This window comes from Nothoprocta perdicaria, unplaced genomic scaffold (assembly GCF_003342845.1).
Source record: "Nothoprocta perdicaria isolate Ctin4 unplaced genomic scaffold, notPer1 scaffold_6, whole genome shotgun sequence".
In the NCBI taxonomy this organism is placed as follows: Eukaryota; Metazoa; Chordata; class Aves; order Tinamiformes; family Tinamidae; genus Nothoprocta; species Nothoprocta perdicaria.
This window is the reverse complement of record NW_020455865.1, coordinates 9,315,652-9,337,367: the sequence shown is the minus strand read 5'-3', so window position 1 is coordinate 9,337,367 and position 21,716 is coordinate 9,315,652. Positions and strand designations below refer to the sequence as shown.

At 50.5% G+C, this 21,716-nt stretch overlaps 3 protein-coding genes across 3 annotated transcripts; 1 reads left to right on the top strand and 2 right to left on the bottom strand.

Annotated features, from left to right (window-relative positions):
- MRPL41 (mitochondrial ribosomal protein L41) lies at positions 1 to 365 on the top strand (the record flags this gene model as incomplete). The annotated part of the gene is made up of 1 exon (XM_026049638.1): positions 1 to 365. A coding segment is annotated over one exon (363 nt), but the record flags the coding sequence as incomplete, so codon positions are not given.
- A 955-nt stretch (positions 366 to 1,320) lies between these two features.
- Positions 1,321 to 9,762, bottom strand: DPH7 (diphthamide biosynthesis 7). The gene is made up of 9 exons (XM_026049496.1): positions 9,625 to 9,762; positions 9,164 to 9,300; positions 8,653 to 8,740; positions 7,833 to 7,927; positions 5,990 to 6,156; positions 5,278 to 5,350; positions 4,585 to 4,650; positions 4,222 to 4,394; positions 1,321 to 3,100 (listed from the first exon to the last, which is right to left on the bottom strand). The coding sequence occupies exons 1-9, from the start codon at positions 9,760 to 9,762 to the stop codon at positions 2,469 to 2,471; spliced, it is 1,569 nt and encodes a 522-aa protein (XP_025905281.1). The 3' UTR covers positions 1,321 to 2,468.
- A 5,023-nt stretch (positions 9,763 to 14,785) lies between these two features.
- ZMYND19 (zinc finger MYND-type containing 19) lies at positions 14,786 to 21,635 on the bottom strand. The gene is made up of 5 exons (XM_026049316.1): positions 21,580 to 21,635; positions 19,824 to 19,930; positions 17,119 to 17,259; positions 16,420 to 16,600; positions 14,786 to 15,289 (listed from the first exon to the last, which is right to left on the bottom strand). The coding sequence occupies exons 2-5, from the start codon at positions 19,922 to 19,924 to the stop codon at positions 15,146 to 15,148; spliced, it is 567 nt and encodes a 188-aa protein (XP_025905101.1). The 5' UTR covers positions 19,925 to 19,930; positions 21,580 to 21,635; the 3' UTR covers positions 14,786 to 15,145.
- Positions 21,636 to 21,716: the final 81 nt, after the last annotated feature.

Here is a 21,716-nt window from a genome sequence, read left to right as displayed (position 1 = left end):
GACCGCCTCGCGCCCTTCACGAGCAAGCGCGGCCCGCGCAGCCACAACCGCGGCCGCGGCGCGCGGCGCCCCGGCGTGCTCACCTCCAACAGGAAGTTCCTGCTGCTGCGCGCCATGGTGCCGCACTTCGTCGTGCCCGACCTGGCCGCCTGCGAGCTCAAGGCCTACGTGTCGTACCGCGCGGCCGCCGGCGCCGAGCCGCCGCTCACGGCCCGCCGCCTCTTCGACGAGGTGGTGGCGCCGCGCATCGAGCGCGACGTGCGCGACGGCGTCTTCCAGGAGGGCGAGCTGCGGCGCTACGGCTTCGAGGAGACGCAGGAGGGGAAGCTCTTCCGGCTCTTCCCCAAGAACTACGTGCGCTGAGGCGCTTCCCGCCGCCGCGGGCGCCGTCCGGGCCCGCTGGTGCCCCGCGCGGGGCCGTGGACTCGCGTGGGCCGCGCTCCTCGCTCGGGCCGCGTGTCGGGTCCTTGTGCTCGTGTCCCCCAGCGCCGTGTGCGACAATAAACATCCGTTCCTGTCCGCAGCGTCCTCGGAGTTGTGTGGGGCCGGGCCGGGGGGACAGCGGGGACAGCAGCCACAAAGGGCGCTTTTCACGAGCGCCTAAGTGAGTTTGTATTAACTCTGGCTAAAACAAAGTGCAACATGAATGAGACCTCTAACACGCGAAATGAAGCCCTTAGCCTAGGGTCTCTTCTTGAGGGGAGCTTCGCTTGCCTGGAAATGCTGTGCTACTTCATCTTCCGTGGCAGTGCGGGGGGTTCCCTTTAAAACAGGGTCCCAGACAAGGCCACCTAGGTGTACAGTTCCGTGGACAGGTAAGGAAGCGCCGTGGTCGGCTTCAACACCCCAACACCATTGCACAAGGACCCCGCTGTGCTTCTCTATACAAAAAAGGCCCCAAAATGTACATTGTAAGGACAAGCTCAGCAGCAATCCAACCAGCAGGGGAAGAATTTTTACAAAGAAAAACCACCAAGCAAGATAAATGTCATAATGATTTTATTTTAGAAACCTCCAAAAATAGGGTGTTCTTTTTAAAACCCAAACTCTTGTTGACAGTACTAATAGGAATCTTCATGTAACAGTGCTCAAGAAATTTCCAAAATACACATTCACCCTTGAGAAGCAGGTGTCAGAGCAGCAAGACCCCCACCTGCTGCACCCCGTTTTCCATGGGACACTGTTACACACACGTGTTGCTGGTGTTTCTTTCCCTCCAGGCAACTAATCCTCCAGGACTTTCAAAATAAAAACAAGCTACAAGAAAATCAGGTAGTTGAAGCATTTTTGTTGTTGTTTCTAGGAAGGTAATGAAGAACATGGAGAAAATGTTCCAAAAGGAGGGTGTTTTGCTGATGTTTCACAGTAAGAAAGGAAAGGTAGTAACTGTGAGAAATTCTGCAGCTCTTCCCTGAGGTAGTTAGGGCAATGTTGTCAAGATTTTGGTTTCTGTGTGTGTTTATTATGAACTTAAAAGGTGTCAGGAAACACTGGCTAAACTTTGGGGAGGTTTTGCTCTTAAAGCTGTTCACCTTAAAAAACAATCTTGACTTGGGACCTAAATTTTTGTTTCACTATGGATAGCAGAAAATAGGAGATTGAAACCAGGAGGGATTGGGGTTTTTTTAGTAAAGAGTGGCACTAAAAAAGAGAGCAGGACTTACTACAGAATTTATACCTGCTAAACCAAGTTGTGCTTAGTTTGGAGAGTGACAAAACCAGGTGGCACCCAGGTGATAAACCTGGTGTAAAACCAGACACAGCAGAACCCCTACAGGAAAGGCTCCAAACGTCCTGTAGCTGAACTGCAGTCTCTCGTTTCTGTCAGTTGGGATTTCCTTCTTAAAAAAAAGGATTTCTCTCTACTAAAGATCACTACAAGCAAATTCCACTGTCAGCATCTTGACTGTCCTCGACCGACATCTATCATCGACTGTCCTCGACAGACATCTTCTCAAAGTGCACACTAGCTTGCAGATTGCACAGCGAGCTACATACACGTCTAAACTTCCTTGAGGAAAAAAAAAATCAGGAAAATCTGATTGCAGATTTGTCTCTATGTAGTGTTGCCGGCAGGTTTTGTTTGGCTTGATTTGGAAGGAGGAAAACAAGCTTAGTAGATCAACTGTACAAATGCAAATCAGCCCTGAAGGGATTCAAGGGCTATGTACAAACAAGGAGCCTCCGAGAGGAACATCCTGCCCTAGTTCACACCGGTACCTTCAGGGAAGCTAGGGAATCATGTCGGTGCTTGACCATGCTCCTCAGGAAAGGCTTCTCTCAGTGCTGAAAATAAAACACCATGAAATTCCAACTGGATCAGCCCTTAAGGACTCACAAACTCAGCAGTAACACCTGCAAAAATCCCTAAGGAAATGGGACGGGACATAAGCTATAGCTGTTGCTCTCAGTGGAGGAACTTTCATATCCCTTCCCAGGGGGACTGTCAGGGCCAACCTGTGAAGGGGCTAAAGTGAAACTGCGTTCCCTGACTGAGCTCTAGTACTTGACGGCTCTGAAGGGGGAACCAGGCTCATCTCCCACTTCCAGACATGCAGGATATTATCATAGAATGAGCAAGTTGCTACAATGCTCATTTCTTTTGACCCGTCTAACGGCGCGGCTAAGTCCCCGCCTCTGTCCAAGCCCGCTCCGTTGGTTTTTGTAACCCGGTAGCCCGAAGCAGCTGGTGAGGCGGGACCTCCCTCCAGGGAGCCCCCAGCCACGTCTGGGCTCCTCTTTGCACCCAGGCCCCGCGTCGGGTCCGGATCCCCAGGCGACACAGCGCCCTGCCCCGGGTCAGGGCCTCCCCCTGCTCTCAGTGGCGAGGCAGGGTCTTCGCTCTCCTCATCCAATACCACATCAAAAGTAGCGGTGGGAGACTCATAAATTATCTTCAGGTTTTGGATGTGCACATTCAGTCTCTCGTCTCCTTCCTCCGGCCTTGGCAGCAGCTCCCGGGCAGGCCGGGCCGCAGCAGCCACGTCCTGCAGCGCAGCCAGGGAATCCCGCGGGCAGAGCCTCGACCAGTCAGCTCCGTAGGCCAGGGAGTTGTGCAGGACGTAGGATGTCAGGATGACACATTCCTCCGTGTTTTCCGCTTTAAGAAAACGCAGTAAGCAGCTATCAGCAGCTATCAGCAGCTATCAGCAGCTATCAGCAGCTATCAGCAGCTATCAGCAGCTATCAGCAGCTATCAGCAGCTATCAAGCTGTGCAAGAGCCCGTCACAGACAGCTAACGAGCCATCTCGTACAGCCTGGGCCGTATGGGCAGAGTTCCCCTATCCCGTCACTTCTGCACAGGTAAAAACATCCAGACAGTTTTCAGCCACCCCTCACTAGCCCTGACTTTTCCCTGTTCAGCAAGCAAACGGATAAAGAGGGTTTAATGTGGGGGGGCGGTTTAGGAAGCTCTTTATTCAGAATACCTAAAAAGTCTCAGACCATCCAGTGATCTCCACTGAGCCATAAATACAACTGCAGAGATTGCTAGACCGCTCGTTATTGATAAGTGACAGGTGTGCCCTTCCCAGAGGCTTGGAGCATTTCACTCTGATATCAAGGGGGCCGCTGAGCAGATCAAGAAAACCAAGGCACAAACACTGCTACCAAGAAGGGCTGCTGCATTATCACAGTCCACCCATTCTCCTATTCCTTGTGCAGAAAAAAATATATATATCCTCCAATCACAGGCTGTGAGTTTGCCCCAGGCCTGGAGAAACCCGGAACGCAGCCATTTGATAAAGGGTTGTTTGCAATGCAACATAGGTGACTATTTATCAGGGAAATGCGTTGCAGTTCACATAAGGGCCTGCTCGAGCTATGCTAGATTCACCAGACTGTGCAGCACTGGTTTTCGGCAGTGACTACCAGTTCATTGGGGCATCCCTGCCATTCCAAAGTGCTTCTTTGTACCGTTCACCAAGGTGAATACAAGCCAGGATGGCCATGTCAACAGCTAATGCCTTCACAGCAAAGCAAAGAGGCTTTTTTCTTGTGAAGGATGGTTACCAGGCATTTACACACAAATAATAATAGCGTATTTACTCCACTAGCAACATTACTCCTAGGAAGATACAGGAGGTACCTCCAGCAGGGATGAATTTCTCTATTACCACTATCTCGGTCTTGCTAGCAAGTGCAGAGCTGGAGCTTACCCGTTAAGCTGGGAGCAGGAAAGCCGAGCAGCACAGAGCACCTCTGCTCGGCCGAGGACTCACCCATGCTTCCCCGGCAGTCAAGGATTTTGAATCCACTCTGCATGCAGGCTGCCAGCAGCACAAACTCGCGGGTCGGGTGCCACTTCAGCCTCCAGACTCCACCCTCGACATGGGTGTCTGCCAACGGCTGCTTCATGTTCCTGGTGTCCCACAGCAGCACGTGCTCGTCGTAGCTGGAGACACACCACAAGTAAGCTGCAAAGCTGACTCAGGGCATCAAGCATGGAAGAAAATGAAGAAATATCACATGGTCTTCACCAGGGTAGATTTCTCAAGAGAGCACACCTCGAGAAACAGTTGTTCACTCAAAGTAAGAGAGGAGGCTGATCACGTTCTGGTGAAGAGCAGCCAAAGAGGATTTACCTGCCTGTAGCCAGCAGATTCTCCCGGTGGGGACTGCACTGAATGCTGCACACACCCATTGAATGTCTGTGGAAGAACGACATTGGAGGGGAAGGAGAGGGATATAGCTTGAGAAAGGATCCTTCCTGGAAGGTGGAGCCCACACTTCTGCATCAAAGCCTCTCAGGCCAGGAAAGGGAAGGGAACTCAAATGCACTTTGAATACCCAGGTAGAATCACATCTACACAGCCCAACCACCTTTCCAGAGCCGACCTCCCAGCCATGCAGCCCCTTTACAAGCTTATCTCCTAGGAGTGATTCTGTACCATAAACTGCTATTCAGAACCATTGGAGTTTCAGCAAAACAACTGCACTCCCAGCAGACTTCACCCTCAACTGTACTAACTCCATAGCAATAAGCCTCGCTGTATTCTAAGGTTGCACACCAAATCATACCAGCTACCAAAGGGAGGGAGGTTACTTCAAGTGAATAAACACTGGAAAACAAGATATTTTCTAAAACACCCGCCACAATCTAAAATGTTCAACACCAACAAGAATCCCCAAAGTGTGAATCAGAAGCCTTTTACAAGGAGGCTACGAGCATCTCCCTGCTTGGTGTGAGCAGCTGCTGGGTTCTGCGCTCTTCCTTTACAGCAGCCTGGGCTGCAGCTGCAGACCCCGCTGCAGACCCCGCTGCAGACCCCGCTTACCTCCTGCTGGTGAAGACGGGCGACTCAGGACTGCACCTGGTGTCCCAGCCCTTGAGCAGGCTGTCATCTCCCCCTGCACAGAGACACAGTGTGGGTGCCCTGCTCGCCGCCCAGCCGGGCAGGACTCCTCAGAGCGGCGCGCACGGACAGCTCGGCAGCGATGCTCAGCCCCAGCGCTCACGGGCTGCCAGGCACCAGAGCTCACTGCTTTTCAGTGACTGAAGGACACTGATGCTCTAGATGCTACAGAGGTTTCCCCCCTAAGGCACAAAGTGGGACGCAGGAAGAATTCCAGCTGAGGCAAAGCAGTTAAAAAGAGCTACCCTGGAATCTCAGAGCCTTCAGGAGAGTTGCATTAACAACAGCCCTTCTTTGCTAAGCAAAAGCTTTTGGAACAAAGCAAGGCTGAAATCTAGAGGCTCTCTGACTCCCAGTGCTTCTCAGCAAACCCCAAGACATCATCATCCTTTCTCCCATTAGTCAGCCAAAACAAGCAGGGCAAAAGATGCTTCTTTTCCAAATTAACTCAAACAATTCCCACAATCGAGAGGACTTTTACCCGTATCAGGGGCAAACATCAGGGGCAACACTCATAAAAGGTGTGAAGCAAGCAGTATATCCCATCCGGAAAGCAAAATCCCAGGAACAGGTATCCCTAAACAAGCTACTCCCCCTCCCAACCCCACGACTGTGATTCCCAGCATTCACAGACCTGAATATACGATGTCTGTGTCCCAGTAATTGAAAGCTGCAATCCAGGCCTCAAAGCTGTGAGCCTCCCACTGGCTCAGGACATGCACAGAGGGAGCAGATTCATCGATGGAGAACAGATTCAGCTTCCCTCCTGAATCACTGCTGATCACTCTCAGAGGACGTCCACTGCAGCGGAATACAGAGGAAACATGAGAAATTACTAAAAACTCATGCCCTAAGAATTTGCTAGCGTAAAAAACAGCCAAAATGTGAAAAATAACATAATGTATTATTGTATACCTTTGACTCAAATAAACGTTGAGAGAACCTGGGGGCAAAGTGGAAGCAACGTGTGCATCTACAGAGTCCTTTTCAGCTTTAGCCCCTTCTGTCCAAAAATCATCAGCACTAATGGTCCCCATTCACTGATCTCACAGTGCAGGGAGCAGTCAACTCATGTTTGAGCAAAAGCAAAACAAAGACGTGAGTCTTTCTTTCCCCATGATGCATAACTGGCTTCTAACATGCTTGATAGTAAATCAATAAACTCTTTTTAAAGAGGGATATTTTTTCCTCCAGGTCGGACTGGCAAGGATCTCTCAGAGTCTCCTGCCTCTCCTGGAATATGAGGAGAGATTTCATTTCCCCGCTGTCACAGGCCTCTGAAGCACTGGCTGATCCTGAGCTTTCTGCTCTCTTTCTGTACCCAAGGACACTTGCAGTTTCAGGGTGATTTGCTGTAAAGCACTGGCAAAAGTTTTGCCGTTCAGTGCATGGATTTTCTGACTTGACAATCCTGTCTTGAAATTGATACTTGTTTGGTTACCTGCAATTGTAGGTACATGGCTTAGGGCTTCGTTGCACTTCCCCACAGCTACCAACCATAACGAACCTCCTGGATTTAAACACTAGAGAGATGGGGTCACCCCCAGAGCTCTGCATTCCTACACACTACTCCTACAGAGAGGGAAAAGCTGCACGTTGCACACCGAGAAAGCGGCCGTTTGTCCCTGAGGAGACAACGGTGATAGGCTTCAAAGGGACTTTTCGTTATGGCAATTATCATTTATCTTGAAGGACAATGGAAGAAAAAAAAAAAAGAAACTAGAACCACGAGTTCTACCTATTCATTAAACAGCACAGAAACAACCTTCATTAGTAAAAGCACTAAACTACTTGCCCTAAAGCATTAAGGACAGCACTGTCCATTTCTTGACCAGTTGCCGCCCTCATGCTCTGTGCGATATTAAAAAGTGTTTGCACTTAACTCACAGAAAACATATGTCCCAGCCCTTCGCGGTCTGTCTGACAGCCAGTGTGTGAGCATTTGCGAGATGCAGGAACTGATTCCTTCAGCTCCCAACCAATTCTCTCACATTTCTCACGAAACCACCAAGTTTAAACTTCCTACACATGCTACTTCCTCCTAGCAGCTCTTAGAACTTCACACTAAAACTTCAGCAGCTTTTAGAGCAAACTCAGTTGGATCCAGTGGATGAAGCTGCCCCTTGTTCCAGTCTTTGCTTTTACCAAGGGCAACGGGATGGAAGACGTGCTCCTCGTGTCCCTGCCGCTGCTCACTATAGAACCACCTCCCATTTGCTGTTGGTTTAGTCTCTGCTCTTGTTACACTGACCAAGGAGAATGTTCTGGGTCTTTTGTCACGCTTGCTCTAAAAGCAGTAGCTCATAGAGAAACTGTCGAGACAGCTGGGAACAGGAATGTCTTAAACCACATCACTGAAAGCCCAAAGAGTCTATTCACCAAAGTCCTGAAGTTCTGCCTGTAAATGGTGAGCGTGCACACACAGGCACAAACACACACAGAGGCCCAAGAACAAGGGTCCTCTCCCTCGTGCTCACCACTGCTCTCGTCCCGTGGACCAGTCTAAGGACAAGACCAGGCGCTGGGCGCCTACATCGACCCTGAAGCACGGCTCCAACACGCAGCTCTTCTTCTACTGGAAAGAAAAGGAGCAGGTTAAGACTGGGAAGGCGGCAGGTCTCTACCGCTCACACCTCTGGCAGGTGTTTTCCAGAGATGAGATTCATCGATACTACGGAAGAGATTAAATGTTCCGTGACCACATATAGCATCTTAGAACTTGCTGCAGGGCAACTGTTGGCATAGGCAGGACCTCCACCCTTCTGCCTCTTGTCTCCCACCAAACTGCCCTTGAGCTTTACTTCCCCTCAGTGAGCCCTGAAGCATGGGAGAAATGGTCTGGTCACTAAATCCTCCCATAGACTGGCTACTCTTTTCTCCACTCCCTGAAAATGGCTTTCGTGATTAGTCCCCTCGTCATCTAAAAGAATCTCCCCTTTCCCAAACTTTTCCCTGGTTTTAACATTTTTTTCACATTTTGCTATGTCATTTGTTAGTCCATGCTTATTCTCAAGTGAGTTTCCAAAGTTTCTTTCTGCTTCCTTCTGCTCGCCTCATTCCTCTCCTCCCCTCCCCTCCACAGTGCAGGAGCAGGTTCTCAAGGGCCACCATGAAATTTGTGGAATTGATGAAAACTATTGTCAGAAGACAACAGAAAAAAGTATTTAAAAGCTAAGCGCATTGAGAAAGCCATGGAACACATAGAGCAGAGACTCTGACCATTGCTAACGAAGCTGGAGATGCATCAAATCTGGGTTAAAGACAACGTCAAGAGCAGTAGCCATTATGGCCACCTACCTCACTGCCCGTGAGCTGCAGGAACTGCACAGCACCCGTCGAGTCCGCAACACCAACCATGGGGTGTTCTGCAATGGGAAGGTGGCACCTAAAAGAACAGCAGTTACATAAGCGCTGCATATACCTATGTCTTGCATTTAAGAGGAGACCAAAGTCAGAACTAGTCTAGAGTGTGAAGGAAAGGGTACTTGACCAAGAGAAAAATCTTATGAATGAAATGTAAGGTTCTTCATGTTCCCACAAACCTGCACCAAAGGGGAAGATAATAATGGACAGAGGACACCCATGGTCACTGATCACTCACTGATCCTGCGTTCCCTCAAGTAAGCGGAGATCATATCACCAAAACGAGCTGGGTCTTTGCTCACTGGCACAACACAGAAATATTTGCCTCCGACAGGTTGGGGAGTGCAGCCAGCGAACGTGAGGGCTGCAGTTGTTCCAAGAACCCCACGCCTGCACGAAGGTCTCCCGCTAGCGCGAGCCGCCGCTCACTGCGAGCCGCCGTTACCATTTGATGTCGAGGATGGCAGGGGTGTCAATCCTCTGGATCTCCGTCAGCGGGATGCAAGGCTGCTCCTCGTTGTAGTGGTACAGGTAGAGCCGCCCCGTGCGGTCACAGGCCCCGTCGCCTCCACTGGGCTTGGTCTGCATCAACAACGGGGCAAGAGGAGATGGGCTTGAGCAGCGAGTCCCGCTCCTCTTGCTGCCCGAAGCCCAAGTGGTGCCGTGGGTCAGAGCAGCGCATGGGGCCCCTATGGTCAGCGCAGGGCACGGGGCTCAGAATGGGGAATGGGGCTCAGCACAGCACACGGAGCCCTTGTGCTCAGCACAGGGCACGGGGCTCAGTGCAGGGCACGGGGCTCCAGCCCTGCCGGCCCTGCCTTGAGGACCGGAGCCCGCGGGCATGGAGGGGCCAGGGCAGCCGGAGGGGCCGTCGGGAGGCCCCGCGAGCGCGGCGGCCGCCCTCACCGCGGCGGGCGGGCGCAGCTGGTAGGTGCCGCAGGCCAGGATGCTGTGCCAGCCCTCCACGGGGCACCACTCCACGGCGTCGGCGCTGAGCTCCGTGTCCAGCACCTGCAGCGTGCGCGTCCGGCACGGCGCCGCCATGGCGGGGGCCGCCCAGCGGAACTGCTGCCGACTGCTTCCCGGTCAGGGCGGAGCGGCGCCGGAGCGGAGCCGGAGCGGGGCGCGCGCTGCCCGCCTAGGGGAAGCGCCCGGCGCTGAGCCGGCCTGGCGGGGAGGAAGGGGCTGTTGGGGCGGCCGCGGGCAGCGACCCCTGAGGCGAGCGCGGCCGCTGGCCTGGAGGGCCCCGCGCAACTCCCCGCACGGAGCTGCTTCTGCCTCGTTCCAACGGGGCTTCCACCAGGATCCTACCCGTCACCTCCGCGGTGGAAAGGAGCCCATGGCCTTGGGCAGCCCTAAACAACCCCCCTCCCCTGCCCCAGCCTCCAGTCGCCTGCAGGCCAAGGACACCCCGAGGCACCACCCGGGACAGCCCTCTCTTGATTTTCCTCCCAAGCTCTTTTTGGATGCACGGGACCGCCCAGCACCCCGAGGAGACCCTCTTTGCCCTTCTGTGGCGCTTTGTGGCTCCCTCGTAGTCCCATGTGAGATGGAGGGCCAGGGCCACGTGGGGTCGGCAGGTTACAGGCGGCGGCGGTAATAATAATTTAATTATTATTACCCTGAATAACCTCATCAGGGGATGTTGTCACCTCCTGCTTCATCACCCCCACCACCACCACCCCAGCTTACTCCTTAACACACTGGGGGCATCTACTCTGACTTCCCTCCACAAAAAACAGCCCTCCCTTTAACTCTTCCCTGTCTTTTAAGGTGTGTCCATGTGAGGACCTTGCCCTGCATCCCAGGACGGCTTCACTTCTCTATGAGCCTCAAGTGCATTCAGGAAGCTCAGCAGACTGCACCAACCTCATCTCCTTTACGCCCTCACTTGTTGATTCCACTAAGGGAACTCCAAGAGGCTTCTGAAGTACAACCTCCTGGTATAAACCCTGCCCCAACTCCTAAACACCCCAGTATTGACCCAAAGATCCTCTTCTCTATCGTGTCTATGAATGAGCTTGGTACTGGGCTGGCCCGGCGGTGGTCGGGCGCATTTGCCCTGGATGGTGGAGATGGAAACACCTCTCACACAGGGAGAGGCTGCGCAGTTGGGAGCTCACCTTCATCACCCTGAGGTCCCCCCGGAGCTCGCTGGTGGCTCAGTCTGGTCCCGACAACTCCTTACTGCTCCTTTTGCCTGCGGTTTAGTCCCTCCAGAGCACATCTCAGCTTTACGCAGATTCCCCCCGTGAGCTTTCCATATGGAAGTGTTCCTGCACGCAGACTCCTGCAGCTCTTCCGCAGCGAGCACATATGCAAACAGCCACTTTTCTCTTTTCTCCTGCTGGGGCTCCATCTTCAGGTCAATTTTTCTTTTTCTTTTCCTTTTTTTTTTTTTTTGCTGTGCATCAGCCCTCCGGCAGTCACACTGCTCCCATTCCAAAATTATTCATGAGTTTTACCGCTTGCACTTTCCTCATAGTGCTTTTTTTCCTTTGCATTATCATTTTACATTTAGCTTGCTGAATCTTAGTCTTTCCCTCTCATGCATGTGGACACAAGGGCAGCTTTTAAAGGATTTCTTCTCACTCTCGTAGCAGCTCTCAAGTCGCCCAGGCCTCCTTTGGTCCTCTCTCAAGTCTGGCTGGAGAGTGCCATACATTTGCTCCTGATCCCACTGTGGTATCTTAAATTGTGTCCAAGCCTCTTGCAAATATTTCTGTTACCCTTACGGTTCCTCTCTTACGAATAAGTCACCATCTCAGGGAGAAGCTTGAAAGTGTAATCCTGGGAGTATAATAAAGGCTCCCATTCCAAAAGGTAAATGCAAAAATAGCATATCCTGCAAAAATAACATATCATTTAAGATCTTGTGTTCCTGATTCAGTCCTCACTTCCATCAGTGGGAATTGTGACTTGTGACTGTTCCCGCTCGGGAGTCCTGCTGTACCTGGCCATGTTGATGAGCATTTGCAGGGAAAGTGACAACATTTCACGGGGCATTTTCCAAATTCCGCAAACCCCTTCGGAAGCATGGAATACCCCTGCGGCGCTCCATGCTTCAAGGAGCCCAAGGCAAGACTCCTTGAAGTCTGCTGGAAGCATCCTGGATGGAGCGCAGCAACGTGCAGTCCCTCAGAGTCCCCCGAAGTCCCGGCCTGCCGACAAGCTTCGGAGGTGCCAGGCAGGACCCACGGGCACAGGGTGGGACGCCTGAAGTGGGAGAACACAAGGAGCAGGAGGAGACCAGGAACTTGGGAACTGCTTTAGAACCAGCAGTCCCAGGGGCAATTACAGCACCAACCTACGCAGGAACTACTGAACTCCAGACTGAGCTTACTACAGGCGCTGGGAACGCAGCATTTCATAGTTTGCTTTTTTTTTTTTTTCTCCCAGAGTTCTGTAATTTTGAGGCAGCCACATCAAAACTGCACAGAGCACCGGAGAAACAGGCACGTCAGGGACTTGATGCACTCTGCCATTACCGTTCCCTGCTCCTTTCCAAGCTATCCCTGTCCAAGTGATCCCTAGGCTGAGGGTGCTTTTTTTGAGTGCTGTGAAGTGTACGACAGTGCCAGCTCTATGCACATCATGAGGTCCTGCTTTTAGCTAAACTCCACTCAGAAATCACAAAGGCTTTTTTTTTTTTTTTTTTTTTAATCCTACCCCTCCTACCTCCAGCCTATGCAGTTTTACCTTTATTTGCATTGAAATTCATCCAGCACTGTCACCCAGTCTTTCAGGATCAACATCATTTGCAGGTCCTCCCTTTTCTCTTACTACTACTTCTCCGATAACACCATACAGCTGAGCAATTTTAATTTCCCACTTAACTCATCACACCTTTTCCAGCTCATTTACCAGTGTTTTAAATCCTTGCATACTCCTTACATCCGCTGCTCTTGGGAGTAATGTTCCTCTGAGTTTCCTATTGACTTGTCTGTATGAAGATACCCACAGCGGCCTCGTTTCTTCTAGGATATTTATGAGGGACCTTTTGAGCCTTCTGGAAATGCTACAGGTTGCATCAAGCAGAGCTGCCGTGTTCTCGTGTAACGGGCGTCTTTGAAGGACTCCCATGAAGCAAAGTAGCTTGATAGCCCTTACAAAAAGGGAATTGTCTCTTCCATAAAGAGCTCTTCTGCCAGTCACTGACCACAAAAAATCCTGCACTAATTAGCAAGAAAATTAAAACAAAAAAGAAAAAAAAAAGGTTCTTGAGACAGCAAGCTGCATGCTGCAGTGCCCAGGCACTTCGCAAAGCTCAGAGTCCCAGTAGTTGAGTCAAAGGTAACATAAAGTTAGGACCTGTGTTACTTCCTTCGTGAGTCCTTTCAGGATGCCCAAGCGATATCCTCACTTCCCTCATCCCTTCCTGCCCCACTCACGGGGATCCGTGGTACCCTAAACACCCATCGCCCCTTTTTGCAGATCCTTTAGCGTGAGGACCACCCTTCATTCCATGCTCTGGAGAAGGTTTCCTGTCAGGACCTCGTCATCACGTTTTGTTTCTCCATGCAGCAACATCACCAACATCATCAGGGCCATCCCAGCCCTACTCACTGTTGTTGAAGCATTTCAACATGCTCGGGCTCCAGCTGCTAACAAGGATTACTGGTAGTACATGGAAAACCGGCATGGCACTGCTTTTTTAAAAGGGCAGGTAGGGGAGCCAATATTCCCACCCTTTCCAGAGGAATACCTTGAATACAAATTTTCCTTAACACCCTGTTTTTCATTCTCAAATAATTGTACAGTTCCTTTAAAGCAAATGAATCAAAGGTCTCTTCAAAAGTCACCCACTGTAGGACAACCGCATTGAGCCTGGCTTTGGTCCTTCCTCGTTGCTTCAGGCTGCCTGAAGACAAAACTTACAAGCAGCACCACGAATCTAGAGTCACTACTTCACGTGCCCAGCAAGAGGCCCTCCAGCGGGGAGCTCCCATCTTCTCCATGATTTCCGAGGAGACTTAAAGCCCAGCTACAAAAAGCTGCCTAAAGTGTCTACTACTACGCTAGTTACTGAGAACTTCCTGGGCAGGTATTGGGAACACATCGGAGTTCCTGGACGGGGATTTTCTACCAAGTTGGATACAAGGGCAGTGTTGCACCATGAAGTGGCAGAGTGACTCCCGATTGGGAATGAACACGTTACAGCTTCTCCAAGACTCTGTACACAGCTATTTCACTAAGTACTCACAAAAGGCTCCATTCGGCAGTTCACATCCTTCTACTGTGAAGTGAACCTACACAACCTACCACTAAATTATCCATTTAATTCTTCGGGAAACTCATATTCCTTAAATTTCCAAAGGAAAAAAATAAAGCTGATTATCCATTATAAAATGTTTGAAAAGAAAAGCAGGCTTGTAGTCTGCAAGCCAAATTCTCCTCTCGTTTTACTTTATAAAGAATCAGAAAATGCTTTTCAGATTGATGGTATTTACGTGAATAAATAACTCAAATTACAAAATATGAGATTATTTAAACATGTCTGCATATCACTACAGTATTTCAATGCTCACAGGGAGGCCACGAGGGCCACCACATCCACACACAGCCGACTACCCGAGCTTCCCTAAAACTACGTTTCAAAGCCGGAAAGCCGATCCCGCTCGCTAAAGACACCGGCTGGTGCACGTCGGGCCTCCAGCAGCCCTTCTCCGCAGGAGGCGACGCAGCGGCTCGAGGAGACGCCCGGATCCCAGGTGGCCCCTTGCACCGTTCCAGTTGCTGGTACGGGGGCTCCTCCCGACTAGGTACTTCCAACAGCCAAGCGTGGCTGTGCCCTGAAAGCAGCTGGAAGGGAACGTGAGAAAACTAGAAAGCAGACAGCGATTCATTCCAACCTTTACTTTGTTTGCCTTTTTTTTTTTTTTTTTTTTTTTAAAGGTGACTTCCGTGCACAATTCTCCAGAGCAAGTGCTGATGTCACATCTTCCCTCCTGGCCCTGCCGCAGCCACGGATACTTTTAGCCACATGGGAGGAAAAGCTTTTGCTACATGACAGGTTGTGTTTGTGGGTTTTTTTTTTTTTTTGTGGGACTTCTTTTTTTAAGTATTAGGCCAAGAATGTGTTCTCGTCTGAACATTAGTTAATGAGCCCTATCAAGAATTTCTAACAAAAACTGTACATGAGTTTACAAACATATTAACATATAAATAACGAGAAGCTTCCTGCCTGGAGCCTCTACAGTAGTCTTTTTGCTTGAGAATATATAATACTGGAAGGGCAGCCCCAACCCTTCCCACAGCACCAGTCAAAGCTGGCTCAGTCCAGTCAGCTGTTGTGCTCAAGCATCACCGGGTTTTGTTTCTTCTTCAGTGCCTCTGGCTTCAAGGAGCAGTCTGTCATTACTGTGCAAAAGCAAGAGTCCAATGCCTTTGAGAAGGAATCCTGCTGCTAAGAGGCCCGTGCCACCGGTCATCGCTCGGGTCCAAGCTCTTGCTGGAAGGTCCGTTTCTTCTCCCGACAGTGTTTCTTGTGAGCGGGCCAGTCTTTTTGCTGGCACTGCGACCCACAGTACCTCGCTACCTGGCAGCGGCCACATATGTTGAATTCACGTAACTAAGAAGAACACAAGACAGCGTTAATGAACCTGCTCATGACCAACCAGCACCCCTGCATCATTTCCCAAAGAGGGTCACAACTAACTCTGATGTATCTGCCTACCACAAATAAGAACATCCTACCAAAAATTTCAGAGCATCAAAAGCATTTCAGGTGACTGCCCTGGTCTGATTCTGCAGGTGCTCTTGCTCAATAGGCTTAGACTTAACATTTGACAGCTTCACATTTGTTCTTAGATGCTACTGTGCTGCCAAGTTAAGCTTTGCCTTCAAGTGCAGGCATCTTCAATACAGAAGCAATTAAGAGGGCGGCGCACGCTCGACTGCTGCCGAGCCTGTAGCTGTGCAAGCAGCTTCCTCCTGCTGGCCCAAGAGGGGTGAAAACTCCAAACTTGGGCCATTCCCCAAAAATGCAGAGCACAGGACTTAATGACCGTAGCCTACTCAGCATTTGGCATCACAAAACCCCCCTTCTTATCCATACATAGGATGGACAGCAAGGACAGCTGCTTCACAAAGACACCGCCACAGGCCTCATCCTCCTCCACCAGCCTTGATCAAGGCTACGTGTCGCTCCATTTCATCCGCCTACAGCGGAGCACAGGGATTACAGCTGTCCTCCCCATTCTCCTCTGAAGAAGGGACACCCAAGTCCACTTTCTTCTCAGGAAGCGACAGGATAACGCTTCCCATCTCACTGCTTTCCCTTTCCTCTTGTGCAGCTGCTTGCTCAAGTTGTGGCTCTGTTAGAGACTGCCAGTGCTTCCACCTGCCTTCCAGACACAGCGCAGCACTTGCACCTCTCCCAGAAAACCACTCGTGCACTTCTTGGGCCAGTGCAAAATGCCTTTCTCTCGAAGGGGCAACTGCAAAGTCCCTGTACTCTCTCTATGATGCCTCGATAAAGCACTTCCATCCTGCATCTTCATAACGAGTTCTCGTGAAGAACTGGTAAGAACCTCAACACATCAGAAACAGATCTTAGAGTATAAAAAATTAGAAAAAACGGAGCTAAAAAATAGCACTGTTAGCAACTGCATGGAACATTTAAAGCTTCAGATTGTAAGGAAGTGGATACACAAGGTAGCCTGTGTTTTACCTTTTTATTTTAAATCCCTCTGGACATACCTGTTTTTCGATCATCGTGCAGGGCGGGTAGTGACACTCGTAGTACGTGCACGAGTTCTCCTCCTCCTCCACAACGTCCCCGTTAGCGTTGTAGTATCGTGTCACATTCAGCACAGGAAACTGCTCTTCTATAGGATCAGTGGGAAGCTGCTGGATTGCCAGCCAGTACAGACTTTGTTCCCTTTAAAAATAAGCACACATTTGGTCCATAAGCTCAGAAAGTAATCAATTCCAGTTATTTCACAAAATAGGTATGGTTAACGTTGTATTTAGCTTGTTAAACCTCAGACTATGCATTCTTCTCACACATGGCATCTCTCTGGGCTTATTTTAGCCCAAGCACACAAAATATCCAGGAAGAAACATCTACCTCAAGCAAAAATATTTATAAGCGACTCAAATTCCATTCCTTGCTCCTGAACTCCCACAGAAAACATGCTAGAATGGCATCACTGCCATCGCCTACACTTTCTCCAAAGCACTTTAATAAGCTATGAACATGCCATTTTTAAGTACAGACAAAGCACACAACCAGTGAACATGAACCTAACGCCCAGGCAAAGCGGCTGCGATGCACGAGTCAAGGCGCCCGGGGTCAACCTGAAGAAGGATCTGGGGTATTTCCCGGTTTGTTGCCGGCTGGAGCTCATCCCAGGCGCCCCGTCACCCCCTCCGCCCCAGTGCCAGCCCCTCGAGTACCTTTGTTTACTGGAGACTTCTTCAGCTTTGGGTTTCCACCCCCAAGGAACAAGGCGCAGGTTGTCCAGGCGGTTGTCCACTGTCACGGAATTCAGATGCACCACCTGAAATCCTGGAGCGATCCCTCCCCTGTGCCTCTCCCTGCAGGCAACAGAAACCACCCGCAGTTCAGTGAACAGCAAAGTGGCACCAGAAGCAGCAAAACCCCACCAGGTTCACCAGACAGGCAGCCCCCCGGCCTGCTACCTGTGTCGTGAGACACTCGCTGCCGCACGCGGGGCACCAACCGACTAGTGAGTATTTCGGATATTATCAACTTCCAGAAGGAAACGATTTGTTCCAGAAGGTTGTTTCCATTGTAAGTGATTAGACTCAGAAAACAATCACAGTATCTTTCAGTTGGAAGAATATTGCAAGGAAAGTTCCAGAAAGCAGCACTCTGGTTTCTTTAAGAGCATCTATGTAATTACTTTTCCACAGAGCAGACTTGAAAGAAATCACTGAATTATTTTTTACAGGAATTCTATCAGACATCTATATACAAGTCTGCCACTGGTGTGAAATCACAGTTATTGCCTGTTAAGCAACATCCCAAGCAAATAACAGCACAGAGGTTAACTAGGGAGAGGACAAATGCTTTTTAGGCTGCAACAGCACACAACATAATAAGCCTGTTGACTGCACAGCTGACCAAGAGACATCTGCCAAAACTTGCTGAGAACCAGAGCAGCACTTGCAGCGAGGAGGAGAGCTGCATGGTTAAGTCCTATCAAAACTTTCCCTTACTGCCTTCTAACACTTCATTCTCACTCCTACCCTTCTTTCATCTCTCCTTTCTTTGGTGCATCAAGTGTGAAGTCCTTCAAGTAGCCTCGATATCATTTCCTGCAGGGTTCTTGCAGGAACACCCACCCCACGTGGAATTTAAAACTCAGGAAGAAAAGCGTCTGCTACAAGTTTCTTATGCCACAACCTATATTAATTTACAACTCAAAGACAACTTGGTGTTGGCAACAACCAAGGATAACGCAAGGCTGGCAGCTGAATGTTCACTGGACAGTTCAGTTCAAACAGCTCTTCAGATTTTAACAAAATATGATTTGTCTGGGTTAAAGAAAGTAGAATTTAAAGTTCTAGCACCATCCAGCAGAGCAAGAAGATTCATTTTGATGTGGCTGGGGGGAGGAAAGGAGAAAAAAGGGAAAAAAAAAAAGCATAGCTCTTTGTAAGTAAGTAGTAAGTATACTTCCTAAAAGTGTACCTAGGTATGGCCAAATTGTGTACCTTGGTAGGGAGGGAAGAAGCCCTTGTATTTGAAGAGAAAAGGAATAAAAACCTAGGCTTGGCTCAACAAAAGCAAGTTTTTTTCTGCAAAGGAACGGGGGGAAAAAAAAAAAAAAAAAAAAAAAACAGAGCAAACGAGCAGCAGTGGGAAGCTCTTCCCGAAAGAAGACTTGCAGAATAAAATGTATTAATGTTTAGAGAGGGCAGCAGTAGGAGGGCCTGGGCAGAGGAGTGGGAGACGGTGCTGCCCTTTCGCACCCACAGCGCTGCTGCCGTGAGGGCCTCCTGCACCAAGAGCGGTACCCGCTTAGCTGGTAACTCGCTGCAAAGCCTTTTGTGTGCAGGAGCCTCCCCACACACACACGCACTTATTTTACCTTAAATTGGAAGCACAAATTCAGTTCTCTTGCCAGCGCGGGAGGGCCGCAGCAAAGAGTCCCTCCTCGAAGGGACACCCGAACCCCTCGGCACGTCCCGGCCCGGACACCACCACACCTGACCGCAGGGCAGCTCCCACCCTGCCCGGGTGACTTTCCAAACCCCCTCTTACAGGGGTAACAACATAATCAAATGGGGTCTTTGGTACTCTTCCTGCCTCCCTCCTCTTGTGCAAGAACTAATTTGGGGAAGAAAAAGTAGCCTCAAACAAGCACAGCTAGTTCTTGAGCACTGTGATTTCCAGCTCTACTTTATGAAACTGAAGGGAAAACATGCTTCAATTCTCCAAAAAGACCAGAACTGCTCTTTTGAGCAAACCCATAAACTCAGGTCTCATCACGAGGAACGTACCTATAAAACAATCTAACCATTCACTAGTCAGTAATACTTACCCTCTTACTCGAGTAAACCTGGAGTGTTGGCTGGGAGCTAGAGGACACCCAGCAGTCACTCTTAGACTACAGAGGCAGGGAGGAGCAGGTGATGGAAGCACCATCAGCACCACCTTGGGGGGGCCTTCCCCGGGCCACGCAAAACCCCTCGAAGTTTCAAGCTGGAGGTTTTTTTTCTCTTTCTCTCTACTCTGCCAACTCTCACTGGTGCCAGTAAGTTACCTGCTTAGCACAGAACCACTGGAACCCAAACGGGTCGTCTCCATGTATTAAACTGGAACATATGCACATCCCCAACACACACGTTTTAGTAGCGGTTCTCAGATTCCAACACTGTCCATAGGAACTATACTCATTTATCACCATTTTCCTCAGCAAGAGCATTTTTTTTTTTTTAAATAATGGAGACTCAGCTGTTTAAATGGCCAGTGCCAAGCACAGCTATAACAAGAGCCACGGGCACCCCCTGTGCTGGGATCCCACAGGAGCGCAGCTGCAAAGCGCTGCACAGAAATAAAGAGCGCGCAGGTTGGAGGAAGGAGACGGCACCTTTCCGACCCCTCGAAGCGTTCCGCTCTTCGCTGTACCTACCAAAGCAGCTCATGGAGCAGGCGGCCGGACCCCCGTCCACGGTTTTTGTCAAAAGCATAAGCAAATATTTTAGCACCATTTCCATCGGCATCTACCTCCATGCGAGCCTAGAGAAAAGGGAAGACCGTGACTGAGGACATCCAACACAGCAGAGCACGTGCTTTGTAGGGAAAACACAAAAGAGCAACATTGAATATTTGGCTCCTAGAGGCATAGGAAACCCATCGTATAAGATACAGGTCACTTGATCTTAAAGGAATTTCGGCTGTTTGAAGCCTCTGAGAGGGACAAAACAGCCCTGCTATTGTAGTGCACAAAGATGCAAGAGAAGAGGAAGAAAGGAGGCTTTGCCCAGCAGGAGCCCCCTTGGACAAAGAACAACAACAATCCAGTTGTCGGCCTGCAGCGCCAGCGTCCCCGCCGCCCTGGCACACATTTTATGCGCAGCCCTCCACAGGTCACCCAGGCGCTGCCTCCACTAGCGCCTTGCACCCATCTGATCGGGGCTGCGAGGGGAAGGAGCCGCCCGCCCTCTCCTCCCCGCTCAGCCCCACAGCCTCGCGCGGGCACCGGCTACACTGCACCATGGAAGTTAGCACCTTTCCCACCTTCCCTTTATATAGATATAAACATATACATACATATATGTGTGTATACATATATGTACATACATATAATATATAGATTTACACACAAATGTGTATATATATGTTTTTTTATATATATATGTGTATATATATATGCATATATATAAAAAACTCGTTGTGGCTGTGGCGCCTCTGCTCCAATCCCCGCCGAGCGCGGGGGAATCGCCCCGGGCAGAGCACGTCCTCCGGGCACCACGTGGATTCCGACTGCCCTGGATGCGCCGAGAAGGAGCCCGAGTCCGAGTCCGTCCAGGGCGGCTCTGCTTCCCACCTCCAGCAGCCCCCGAGCGGGGAACGGGGCGGCCGGGATTCCCTCAGCACTGGGACCACCTCGGAACGGGCGCTCCCAGCACGGAGCTGGACAGGAGCCCTCGTCCCAGGAGGACAAGAGCCACAGGGGCCTTTGCAACGGGGAGCTCCTTCCCTTCGCAGGTCTTGCTGCAGTGAGCTTGCCCTCTTCAAGCAGATATTAGGAGGAAACATTTTCCTGGTCCAATGGTACGTTAGTTTGTTTTCTCGAGGTGAGATTATGGGTTTTTTTTAAGTTTTACAAGCCAAATGGAAGACAAATTTAAAGTTAAAAAAAAAAAAAAAAGCTTAAAAAATTGAAAAGAAACTGCAAATTCATTTGTTTTAGTGCTTGCTTGCAAGTGAAGGAAAGGAGCTAAGGAGCTTGTTCCATTTCAAAGCCTTAGCATTTTTTTTTTTTTTGGTATTTCCAAACTTTTTTGCCTCTCAAAGTAGTAAAGTTGCTGCCTGTTGCTGGGCTCCCACGAGGAGCTTTATCTAGGCATGTTGTGAGAAAGAAAAATGCAAAATAAATAATTAATAAAAAGGGAGATCCCTGGCGGTTTGTGGGGGCTTCCAGGCCGGAACCCCCCGGGATGGGGCAGAGGGAACCGCGCGGGGGGCGCCCGGGCCGTGCAGGGGGGGAATCTGATAATGCAATTAAATAAAACACATAGCGCCCCCCCCAAATACTGGCAGAGCGGGAGGGGGGAGAGCGGGCGGGAAACGGAGAGGGGCAGAAGGGAGAGAAAACCCGCGTGGGGTCGGGCCGAGAGCAGCTGCGGGGAGGGAGATGAGGGCGGGGGCGGCGCGGGCCTCACCTCGAACGAGTAGCTCTCCACCAGCGGGATGTCCTGCTCGTCGATCAGCGTGTACTTGGTCTGCAACACAGAGCGCGCGCGGGGCGGTCACGGCGGCGGCGGCGCCAGCCCTGCCCCGCGCCCCGCGCCCCGCGCCG

Bases quoted from the DNA above. Each gene is read 5' to 3' on its own strand.
- DPH7 (XM_026049496.1), bottom strand. From the start codon at position 9,762: ATGGCGGCGCCGTGCCGGACGCGCACGCTGCAGGTGCTGGACACGGAG. The intron at 8,741-9,163 runs GTAACGGCGGCT...CTGTTCTTTTAG, and splicing joins GCCATCCTCGACATCAAATG to GTGCCACCTTCCCATTGCAG. The intron at 6,157-7,832 runs GTGAGCACGAGG...ATTCCGCTGCAG, and splicing joins TCCACGGGACGAGAGCAGTG to TGGACGTCCTCTGAGAGTGA.
- ZMYND19 (XM_026049316.1), bottom strand. From the start codon at position 19,924: ATGGAGGTAGATGCCGATGGAAATGGTGCTAAAATATTTGCTTATGCT. The intron at 17,260-19,823 runs GTAGGTACAGCG...TGTTGCCTGCAG, and splicing joins CTGCTCCATGAGCTGCTTTG to GGAGAGGCACAGGGGAGGGA. The intron at 16,601-17,118 runs GTACTCGAGGGG...TTATTTTTAAAG, and splicing joins GAAGTCTCCAGTAAACAAAG to GGAACAAAGTCTGTACTGGC.